General features: G+C 43.6%; 1 protein-coding gene across 1 annotated transcript; it reads right to left on the bottom strand.

Moving 5' to 3' along the window:
* Window positions 1-5,820: 5,820 nt before the first annotated feature.
* LOC119294608 lies at window positions 5,821-10,799 on the bottom strand. Its single transcript, XM_037572820.1, has 6 exons — window positions 9,454-10,799; window positions 8,759-8,863; window positions 8,000-8,196; window positions 7,827-7,917; window positions 7,252-7,561; window positions 5,821-7,130 (listed from the first exon to the last, which is right to left on the bottom strand). The coding sequence occupies exons 1-6, from the start codon at window positions 10,734-10,736 to the stop codon at window positions 6,807-6,809; spliced, it is 2,310 nt and encodes a 769-aa protein (XP_037428717.1). The 5' UTR covers window positions 10,737-10,799; the 3' UTR covers window positions 5,821-6,806.
* Window positions 10,800-11,930: the final 1,131 nt, after the last annotated feature.

Below are 11,930 nucleotides of genomic sequence, written 5' to 3'. Positions count from 1 at the left end.
TCATGGTTCTGTAGAAATTAAAGGGAACAATCCTTTGCCGACACAGTTCGTGCAATCACATCTGCATACTCCTCCAAACTTTTGTTTTTCTACAACACCTCCAAAGTTTTGTTTTTCTACAACTTTTATTTTTAGTTTAGCATTCTCAGCGGTGCTTGTTGCTCCTCGGAGTAGTTTGGATGCAACAACCAAGTTCTGAATTCCAACAGCAAAACTGACGATTGGTGGTCATGGTTCTGTAGAAATTAAAGGGAACAATCCTTTGCCGACACGGTTCGTGCAATCACATCTGCATACTCGTCCAAACTTTTGTTTTTCTACAACAGTTTCAGACAAGATTCAAGTCCTAACAAAACCTATCATAATATCCTTTTTCCAAGCATGATCAGATTAGCAACTCACTAACAAAGACTCTAAAAGTTGCAGACCAATAATGCTTTAAAGTGTTAGACTATAACACTTTAAATAAACTGTTTTTGAAGCACTTCAGAGTTCAGACCAATATTTGCACTGTACACAGACTGATAAATCCACATGGCATTGGCACCTACTGTTCCCATTCAACTACTTTTACTTTTCTACAACAGTTTCAGAAAAGTTCCAAGTCCTGAAAAAACCTATCATGATCATATTAGCACCCCACTAACAAAGACTATACATAAAATGTTCATGCAGTTAACAGTATCTAATCCAACATATTTCCACTGTGTAGAACAGATTCAAGACCAGCGGTACCTTTCCAAAATAAAAATGAATAACAAGAACAATAATACAGATCATGAATGAAACTTCAATAAATTGTTTCTCAGACCAATAATAAAAGTTTCAGTTAACTGTTTTTCAGACAACAACAACTTCAGTAAACTGTTTACTCAGCCTATAACAAATTCAGTAAACTGTTTCTGAAGCACAAGCAGACTATAACAAATTCAGTAAACTGTTTTTCTCATACTATAACACTTTCAGTAAACTGTTTTTGAAGCACAAGCAGACTAAAACAAATTCAGTATGGGTAGAGCTCTTGCAACTTGCCGCCACGGTTACTGGTCATTCAGCTTATTTGAATCTTCTGCCAAAATCACCTTATCTGAATCTTCAAGTACTCCTGGCTGCAAATGTCATTCAGCTTAACCAACTGGTTATTCCTAGCACCAACCAGAGTACTAGCTGATCCCAAGTACTCCCCTGCTTGGAGTAAAGAAGAGCTGCACTTTTCATGCTGCTTGGAGGCTGCTGGTGCTCTGTTATTGTTGCTTGAGGGCTCCTGGTTCTCTTTTCCTGCTGCTTGGAGGCTATTGGTACTCGAAGGGTGTTTCTGCCGCTTGAAGGAGGTGGCTGCTCTTTTCCTGCTGCTCGGAGGCTGCTCGTGCTCTTTTCCTGCTGCTTGAAGGTTGTTGCTGCTCCTTTCCTGCTTCTTGGAGACTGCTGGTACTCTTTTCCTGCTGCTTGAAGGCTCCTACTTCTCTTTTCCTGCTGCTTGGAGGCTGCTGGTATTCGAAGGGTGTTTCTGCTTCTTGGTGGCTGCTGTGGCTCTTTTCTTGCTGCTCTTTTCCTGCTGCTTCTGCTCTTTTTCTGCTGCTAAGATTGCTTCTGCCTCTTCTATAAAGGCTATGGTCTGTTCAACTAGCTCACGGTCGATAGATAGAGCTATAGGAAGCCGTCCTTTTGCCTGCCGGCGTTCCTTGCTCATGTGAGGGATCGAGTAGTTTATCGCTCCTTTGTTTCTCATTACCTCTCGGATGCATGACTGCAGCGTCACGAAGCTTCTAGCTAGCTTATCAACCGGGTAGTTTCGATATTCCTCCTCCACACCTTCTATCAGTTCCCTAATGCTTTGAGGTGCTCTGCTATCGGTGTGGGACTGGAGAGACCTGAATATGCAGAGATCAAGAATGTTCATGTCGGGACTATTTGGAGGCTATTGAAGCAACTTAATATCCAAATCAATTTGTTCTATGACTTGTCGGAAAACCGGGTCATTGGGAAGAATATGTGGTGTGGCATTATCTTGTTGGATATAGATTGTCCGTCCTTCATCTTCGTCCGGCCAGCGCTCTTGGATCGCAGGAATAAGTTTCTCACACATGTAATACCACATTACATCTCTTGTGACTTTCAATGATTTGAGCTTGAGCGTCCCTTTATCTCTATTTTCACTTGTTCTTTGAGCAGGAGACTCTGTGACAAAAGCCCAAATGCCGAGCTTCCCATCAAACGTGACCTTACCACCTTCGCCGTATCTTGGTTTAGCCACGGCAGCGAGAAACATAACCTTGGCGATGCTATCCTTATGATGCAAGGTGCGCAAGGGGTCGGGTTCTTCGGGAAGCAAATAGTAGTTGTTCACCTCCCCAGTCATGTTAAACCACTTTTCGTCCATATAGGCTATGTTGTCTAATTCCCGTGTCTCAGACCAATAATCTTCACACATAGCCAAGCACCATTTCAATCTCTTTACAATGTTGGATAGGTTTAAGTGGGGCCTCACCTTATTACTGTGACGCCTCAAATGACCCCACTCGAACCTTGAGTGTAAGTTCGTGCAGCTTACACCCAATGCCTTTGACAGACCTCGCAATGTTCTCCTTCTGTTCAATGGGATTGTCACCACCCTCGACAGATCCAAATCTTTCCGCTTGCGGCCAACTCTACCTGGCTTTTGATTTGAGACATCAACTTTCTCCCCTTGTTCAATCTATTTAAGAGCTCTTTCCCATATTCTCTCAACAGTTCTTATGGTTGTATCGAGTAGGCTAGCAATGACCTCCTTGTCTTTTTTCAGAACTTGTCCATTTTGGGTCTTGATCACCGCGAGTGCAAAATAAATACCATATCTCTCCTCATTTGTGAGTTCTCTGCCTTCCCCATGAATTGGTTTCTGTACAGCACTTGCTTCCTCATGAATTGCTTCCTCTACACCACTTGCTTCTTCATGAATTGGTTCCTCTACACCACTTGCTTCTTCCCCTACCAAATAAGGAGCAAAAGATAAGTCATCTAGCTATTGCAAATAATAGGAGTAGATCATGAAAATGAAAATAAAAATGCAAAAGTTTTGGAGGTAGTACCTGTTGCTTCATTATTGACTGGTTCTTCATTGTTGTATCGTTGTTGACTGTTGTGTTCTTCCTGTTGATCTGCAGGTTCTGAAGCATCATCTTGTTGAGGACTCAAGTTGAGATCAATCCCAAACATCATTGCGGCGGTGGAGCACTTGCTCAGGTAACTGTTCATGATCCAATAAGAAAGAACATGAAAGTTTATATGAAAAATGAGTACTCCTTCAAGTTGCCCACTCAGCACATGAAAGCAAGCTGAAAAATGGAATTGCTGGCACAAAAATGAACTACTAAAAACTGATGATACCTTTGTTCTTTTCCCTGTAAAAATGATAATTTCTTGTTCTTCCCTGAAGAAGTATTAGTAGCTTGTTCTTTCCTAAAAAAAAGTAAAAAGCAAATCAACACTGATAAGGTATTTTACAAAGTGATATCCTGCCCTAATTTAAACAACACTGAACTACTCCTTCAAATCATGCCCTAATTTAAACAACACTAAACAAATTCAGTACCCCTAATTAAACAGATCATCCACTAATTAAACAGACACTCCTAAGTGTACTCCTGCTCCTAATTAAACCAGTTAAGTGAATTTACTACTCCTGCTCCTAATTCAGCAGTTAAATGTACTCCAGCAGCATCAACTACTCCAGTTAAATGTACTCCAGCAGCATCAACTACTCCAGCATTCAGCATTCAGCATTCAATAGGAGTACTCAGTATAATTGTGTTATCGGCAACATGAAAAGAAACACTTGATACAAGCTAGTTTTGCAGATGACTACTGCTGCATCTAACTTTATTGGTTGGTTAGGAGTACTCAGCATTCAATAGGAGTGCCCACCTTTCAGTTTCTCAAACCTGCCCTGGAAGAGGAGGTCACTCCCTTCCAGTTCAATCAGTGTGTAACATCAATACATCATTCTTTTCAGATGACTACTGCTGCATCTAACTTTATTTTCTGAAGAATGGTTTCATGGTCTCTACAAAGATTTTTGTTTTTATTAGTACAACTATTGCCCTTGCTATTTTCTACTGATATAACTATTCTTGTGTAGGAAATGTCACATCTGAAAACTCAAAGCTAAAAGGACCAGCATTCAGTATTCCTGAAAGTGAGTACCAGCAGCATAACTACTCCAACATTCAGCATTCAGTATTCACTGGAGTATTCAGTATAATTGTGTCATCAGCAGCATTCCGTATTCAATTTCGCTTTAATTCAGTTTTGCTTTACAATCAAACAGGGAGGCATTCAGCATCCAACATCCAGTGTTCAATTTCAGCATTCAGTATTCTCAGCAGCAGCAACAGAGGCGGGGGCGGGCGCGACCGTCGGAGCAGGACCAGCGCGGAGAGCAAGACCCTGGCCTTGGAGGAGAGGTTGAGCAGGGCCAACGCGGCGACGAACACCCTGGGCCAGAGCAGCGACGAAGACCCAGCGCCGCGACGGCGGCCAGAATTGTCCACGGCGACGGCGACCAAGGTGGACGAAATCAAGGACCCAGTCGTCGATTTTGTGCTTCTCGGCACGATTCAGAGGGAGGTGAATGTTGGAGCAATCCCGCCGCTCAGGTAGGCGAGGGCACAACCATGGCGGCTGCGCAGGTCGCGTCCGTGGAGGTCCTGCGCGTCTCCTCCGTGACGACGCAGGTCGTCTCCTGCACAGGCGGCTGGGTCCTGTGAAGCGCGGCTGGGTGCCGAGGAGAACGGGGGACGGAGGAGGAAGACGGGGGATGGTGGCCGGAGCCGGCGACGCGCGGGCGACGGTGGAGAACTGAGGAAGGAGACGGGGGTGTTTTTTCAAATGATTTGAAAGTATAAGGACGTGTTTGCAAAATGCATACTGTACAGCACTCGCGACAACTAAATCCGAACAGAGGGAGTACTTGCATCTACTCATCCATTATATTGTTTCTAAGTGTTTCTCAGTAATACCTTCCCACCACTATATATCCAGCTGCATTGTTTGTTCTTGTTGTGGTCCGATTTTTTCCATTGTTTCCTCTTTACTGTTTAAAATTGGAGGCGTATTTGCTTTTATCGTGAAGCCTTCTATAGATATCTGCATTTCTCAATACTTGTTTTTCATTCTTGCCGCTTCTCCTTTAAAAATATATATATATTTAATTCTATAGTATGTGCCGGCCTATTCGGTGTATGAAATGTTCGCCTATTTGGAGACTAGTTTTCTTCTTTCCAAATCAACATTTGTAATTTTACGTCTCTTAAATTCTGCAACGTAGATTTGTGAATGTAAAAAAATATATCCAAAAAGAACTGTCAGAAATAAAAAAAAAATCCAAATAGAGCCTAATTAATCTCTTCAAACAGGCCGGTTGAGCCAAACCTGTTCAATCCTGCATATGCAAACTAGTAATGGCCTTGTTTGGGTGTTGGAAGGAACTGTTTGCTGTTTGGACTTATTACTTGAATTCTCATCATCATTCCATGGAAGACCATTTAACCAATGCTGTCTTCCTAATGTTTCTTATTTAATCTTCCTAATATAGATAGTAGATGATGTTGATGAAAGCAGACAATGCTTTCATTTCTCAAAAAAAAAAAGAAAAAAAAACTGTGCTGTGGGTTGACCATATCTGAATTTGTGTTCGCTGCCACATGTCAGCTATTTGCCTTCTAAATTTATGTACACATATTTTAATCTTTCTTATCAATACATCTGGAATAGCAGTGCCAGTTTGATCATATATGGATCTATCTAAATAGTGTACTTGCACAAGCTAGCTTTAACTACACAAGAGCAGCAACCCTGTCATACATAAATTACGGAAAAATAATCATTATAGCATGATCATGAAAATAGACCGATTCATTTAACAAGAACACTGACATAGTCGTTGGTTAGGGGGCAACTCAAATGGCAACAACAGAAGCCTAGAAGTAGTGTAAATAATCTTGGGGTTGTAGGAAAAGGCTTCAGATGGGGTAATGTCAGGCCTCCGCTGAATGCTGAAGCTTCTCCAAAAGAGGCTTATATCAAGTGGTTGTGCCGGAGGAAGCCACCGGGTTCGCGCAGAGCATCACCGCGGAGGGGAACGACAAACACCACCGGATGGAGGAGGGAACGCAGCCAGACCCAGAGCCTGAGGAGCCGGTCGCCGACGAGCCCATCTACGGCTTGCCTTGTCCAGACTTCTCACCTGAGAGATGATCCGGATGTGCAGTAGGATGCTGTGGCCCTCACCTACATCCTTGGCCGCCATCTTCTCCGGCCTCTAGTACATTTGTTTGCTCAGTCTGCCAGTTAATGTTAGAGATCTGAGCTCGCTTGCAACAATGTAATGTGTAATCTGCAAATGCATCTAGTATTTGCAACATTCTAGTTTTCTGATAACTAATTGTTTAACTTCCATTCGCAAAGAAAAAAATATATTAATCATCACTACTAGCCTGCCTCTCAGAATTAGCAAGAATAGAACATTCTTCAAACAGTAGAAAATTCAAATGTTTCATTGCAACTGATGCAACACCTAGACAATAAATGTTTCTTAAATGATCACTGACTTGCAAAAACTACATCTAAGAAGTACTACTAGCTGATCAATCAAGGCAGGCAAAATATAATAAATTAATACTCCCTCCGTCCCAAAATTCTTGTCTTAAGATTTGTCTAGATATAGATGTATCTAATACTAAAACTTGACTTGATACATCCGTATTTAGACAAATCTAAGACAAGAATTTTGGGACGGAGGGAGTATGAGTTTTGCTTAAGAAGTACTACTACAGTAACGCCCAAAATGGTTTCGCAAGTCTCTTTGGAGAAGGTTCGTAGGAGATCGACTCATCTTTAGCTCGTTTCATGTCTCTGCCAACAATCTCAAAGTCGGTTACGCTACTTCCAGTGCTTCCTCTTGGTGCTGCCGTTGACATAGTTGGGGAATGGAAACTGTTGTTTGATCGTGTCATCTGTGAACAAGTCAAAGATGCAGTTCTTGCCATAGTATTCTTAAGATTCTGCTCATGACTTGCCTGTGAGACCACCCTCTTCATAATATTATCCATGCCGTCGCTTGGGGTTGACATTGCTTGCTTCAGTTCTTCACGCTGAACCAAAACAATTAAGAGAGATGTTATTGTTCCTTACAAAACGTCTTCTTCGTTCATAGAGCACTAGATTCATGAGCAGAACCAAACTGGTAGCATGAATAAAATTAAGTTTGTTCACCTTCTTCTGGACTCGAGACGACATTCTAGCAAGGTAAGATATATCATCTTCCAGAGTCGACTTTCCTGAGTGTCCTTTAGCAGCAGATGCTCTAAGGTCTTTATCAGCCAACAAAGCTTCCTTGGCAATTTTCAGATTATGTATATCAGCCAACAAAGTTTCCTTGGCAATTTTCAGATTATGTATATCAGCCAACAAAGCTTCCTTGGCAATTTCCAGATTATGTATATGCGACATGCATAATGAAATAGCCTTTGTACTATATCTGATTGCATCTCCAACCTTGGATGCCAAACCTATGCGGAGGTTTCTAGAACTGAATTAAGGTAATCAACAAAGGAAGAATTGAACTCAAAGACCTAATCATAACAAAACAGCACTATCTACCTAACATTTTTTTCTGGTGATCACAGTCCTACTCCAAATCTACACTAACATGTGGATTCAAAAGCAGGTGAAGGCACCTGTGCAAGATTTGGGTCAACTCAAATTATTTGAAACCACACTATTATGCTGATTTGTTCTACTACTATACAGCAGAGTGGCTGACACTCTTATCACCACAAAGAGGATACAGATCGACAATTCGAAAATGGTCAGGCCCAACCAAATGTTCCAAGATCGCTAAAGCTTCGAAGTAGTAACCGATTGATTTGTCTCTGTCCTCTACAAAAGTGAAAATCAAATGTGAGGCCTTGATTGACCATTCACCAGCCTAACACATGGTAACTGAGATAGCTGAGATTACCTCTTGTCATGGAGATTTCAGCTAGAGCATTCAATATATTAACCTTCTCCATTGTCTTCTCTGGACTCTTGGCAACTATCACCCTTGCAGTATTCAACATTTTCCAGGCCAAATCCAAATCAGAATCATCTCCATCGCCTGTCATGTTCCCATCCGTCTGACCTTTGCCACGCAAGTTTGTCCCTAACCAACAACAACTATATTAGCACGTACCATTGAAAGAAGAAAAACATTTTTTCCTTTAGAAAATGGAAGAGTTTTATTATTCCGGGCCTCTGAATCGAGGATGCACACAGCCCAAGAGGAAATAAACAGCAATAGATGCACACAAATGCGTACAAGATCCAACTCACTTAGTATACTGTGATCATATAATATTAGCGAAAACATTCCAAGTCCCAAACTATTAGTACTTTGCATTGGCATGGGCAAATTACTGATAAGAAGTTTATTAGGTATACTCTTCATTAGGCATGAACAGACAATGAGAACTTATTGCAACCAGTAGTGCTATCAACTAGATACTACAGTATATAGATTTAAAAAGGATAATAATGCCTTTCAGTGTATATGAGTGTCTAGGGCAGTAGCAGTGCCATGTTAAAGTTGTGGGGTCAACTAATCCTGCAGTTTTCTCTAAGAGACCATTCCATAAACCTGAAGAACAATGCAAAATACAGTGATATATTTCAACCTATAGTGGTGAAAGTGATATAAATGATAAAGCATACCTTCTTCATTTGGTGCACGCTTTGAAACATTACCTGAACGATAGCTGCCTCCCGAGCTTTGCATAACAAGGCACCTCCATAATGGTAAAACGTGTTAGCACACTCAGGAGCAAGGCCTCCATAATGTCGAACCCTACGTGACAACAACAACAACGCATTAATTTACCAATGCATCATCGTTAACATTATAGCATAAACATGTACTCTGAAGTGGACAAAACCATTTTATGACACAATGTGTAACTATGTTCTGTTGACTGCCTTTTATAGTTACTAGTGCTTGCACAGAAGAGGAGCCATATAAATGAACTGCACAGTGATCAAATAGGATAATACCTATCCCTCAAGCAATTGGACTTTGATTTAATTCTCATCGCATTACAGACGTCACAACAAAATATGATAATACCTATCCCAGGTGGTGTTGTCAGGTCATACTGGCTAACTAGACTCACTAACCCCTCAAAGACCAACACCCACACCATTGTGCTCACTGTCAAATACATGAAACCAAAACACCACCCTTGGTAACCACATTAACATACAGCATGTTAAATCCTACTAAGGTAGCTACAAATGTCAGAACTCAAAAGGATCTGAGACACACATGAAAAGAACAATGAACTAACTGCAAGTCTTCTTTCCCACAAACTATCCATATGTTACGCTACAGCAGCATGTCTAGCTAGGAGAACAAGTGGAGTTTGGGAGTAGAACCCAAACCTGATCTCGAGAACATGTCTGAAGCAGTCAGCCGTGTAGGCCAAGTCCTTCTCATTGATAGCCATGCACCCCTCATCAAACAGCACCTGCGCCCATTCTAGTGATTTCTCCTCCGAGACCCCTTGCTGACCACCCCTTCCCAGTCGTTTCAGCCACGGCGCTGGGCTGTGGTGTTCACCACCGGGCACTTGGAGCCTAGAATGTGGAGTGTAGAAGCCGACAACTGGAATCAAATTACAGAAGCCAGGACTAGAGCACACAATTTTCGCCTGCTCCGACTGTAGCTCAACCATGAAGAGGCTACAAATAGTTTTCACAAAAATAGCATTTGCTCCCTCCGCAAAGCCCAACACTGGAGAAAGTGTGACGAAGAAACTGTCCATGTCGACGATCCGGCTCAGCACCCATCGTGCATCAGTGCCATCACTCGCCTCCCTTTTCCACAATATGAGCTGAAAATCAATGGCTTCGGCAACCCCCAGTCCACCATCCTCCGCCAGCACGAGGTTAAATCTTTGGCGGCCCCTGCCGTAATCGTCAGGTGGTCTATCCAACACAGCCAGTACACCACTGTCCAAATTGTACTCCAGGATCGTCCCACCGTCGGACAGGAAGTAGAGCAGAGACCTCCCAACCAGCACGCTGGAATGGTTCTGAAATTCCATGGTGAACTCATCTTGCCTCGAGTTCAGCTTGCCCCATGTGCCAGTCTCCGACGAGTACAAGCACGCCGATGTGACAACGTGCCGGTCTTGTTCGACGGCGAAGAGGAAGACCACGCCGAAGGGACCTCCCGCACAGTCGCGGTGGTCGCACCAGTCCGCTGTGCAGAACACTGCCGCGGCCGGCCACTGGCACCTGAACGCCGCGGGCACCGGTATGCCCCGACGGGCGCCCGTGATTGGCTCCCACAAGAGGAGTTCCTGAGTTTCCAGGCGGCGGTCGGAGAGGAAGAGGGCGCGGCCATGGCGGCAGTCGACGGGGCGCCAGAACCGGCGGTCTGGAGCGGCGAGGGAGAAGGGCGAGGCGGTGGTGGGGAAGAAGTCTGGGATGCCCCCGTCTTCCCAGTCGTGGAGGAAGCCGAGCACGGGGGGTGCCCGGTGGCGGTGGAGCCCGATGTAGCGGCGGCGGAAGCGGGGATGGGAGACGGCGTTCCTCCAGGCCTTGCAGACGAGGGAGGCGCGGAAGAGACAACCTGGGTCGTCGGGCGGGAGGCGGAGGAGGATCTCTTCGACGACGACGTCGTCCGGGAGCGCCGGCGGCGGCGGCGGCGGTGCTGCCATGGTGGCCGTTGGTTGGGTTTGGGTGCGGGTGGGGAATGGTTTCGGCTCAGCCAGATCGGAACGGACCTTGGCCACAGAGAAGCCAGCGGGCCAAGCCATGACATGGGCTGGAGTTAGTAATGGGCTTGGGCTCGTGGGAGCTGCTGATTTTGCTCCCGCTGTGTGTCACCCTCAACTCGTGGGTTGCGCATCGATACAAACAAAGTGGGTCAAGCCTATCCCCTCTCGGGCAATTCCTATTTGACGCGCGCGGGCGGCAAGCTGTCGAGGAAACGCTCGCAGCTGTTTCGTTCGCGTGCATGTTGGGCCGGCCCACTACGGGGTTCGCGTGCTTCTTTTTCCTTCGCTGATGTTTCTTTCGTTAGTTTTTTTTTCTTTCACGTTTGGTTTTTCTCTCTTGTTTTTTTCTTCTGGTTTTGTTCCGGTTTTCTTATTCTAGTTTTGTTTACGTTTCTTCTGATTTGGTTTTCTCCTGTTTCTCTTCTGGTTTTTGGTTTTTGTCTTGTTTTCCTCTTTTGGTTTTGTTTTTTCTCTTTTAGTTTTGTTTTTTCAACGAATATACAAATGTTCACTATGTTTCTTACTTTTGTTCACTGTATATTACACAAATGTTCAGTGCGTATCCGAAAATAGTTCAGCGGGTATATTCATCTTTTCAAAAATGTTCATCATATGGAATTGCCCTCTGAAGATAAATGTTCAATGTGTATTTTTAAATTGTTCAGGTTATATCACAAAAATGTTAAATATGTATTTTCAAATTGTTCGGCATATATCACAAAAATGTTAAATATGTATTTTCAAATTGTTCAACATATATCACAAAAAAGGTTCAATGGCTATTTGAGAAATGTTCATTGTATATTACGAAAATGTTCAACGTATATAAAAAAATGTTCAATGGTCAATTTTTTATTTTTGGATCAGTCAGTACATATAGTCCTTAAGTAGTCGCACATCGTTTTGATTGCAATGACGCAGCAGCTCGAGTGGTAAGGAGCGCTAACTCTCTTATCGTTGGGTTGGGAGTTTGATTCCTACGTACAACATTGTCTTTTGGGATTTTTGGCACTGGCTCGCCGTAACGCCAAGAAACGGGCCGGCCCATCCAATCGCGCCCTGCGCGAATGCTCCTCTTCTTGACGCACGCGAGCGTCAGCTAGGGGCTCCCCCCCTCTCGCTGGGGTTAGTTTC

The sequence above is a fragment of the Triticum dicoccoides genome, chromosome 4B (genome assembly GCF_002162155.2).
Source record: "Triticum dicoccoides isolate Atlit2015 ecotype Zavitan chromosome 4B, WEW_v2.0, whole genome shotgun sequence".
NCBI classification, from domain to species: Eukaryota; Viridiplantae; Streptophyta; class Magnoliopsida; order Poales; family Poaceae; genus Triticum; species Triticum dicoccoides.
The sequence above is the reverse complement of the archived record's forward strand: the minus strand, read 5'-3'. Positions and strand labels throughout refer to the sequence as shown.

What these genes read in the sequence shown, in the direction of transcription:
- LOC119294608 (XM_037572820.1), bottom strand. Translation starts at nt 10,736, where the DNA reads ATGGCAGCACCGCCGCCGCCGCCGCCGGCGCTCCCGGACGACGTCGTC. An exon ending in GCAGCTATCGTTCAGGTAAT is followed by an intron (nt 8,197 to 8,758) that starts GTTTCAAAGCGT and finishes GTGCTAATATAG; the next exon opens with TTGTTGTTGGTTAGGGACAA. An exon ending in TGAAATCTCCATGACAAGAG is followed by an intron (nt 7,918 to 7,999) that starts GTAATCTCAGCT and finishes TCACTTTTGTAG; the next exon opens with AGGACAGAGACAAATCAATC.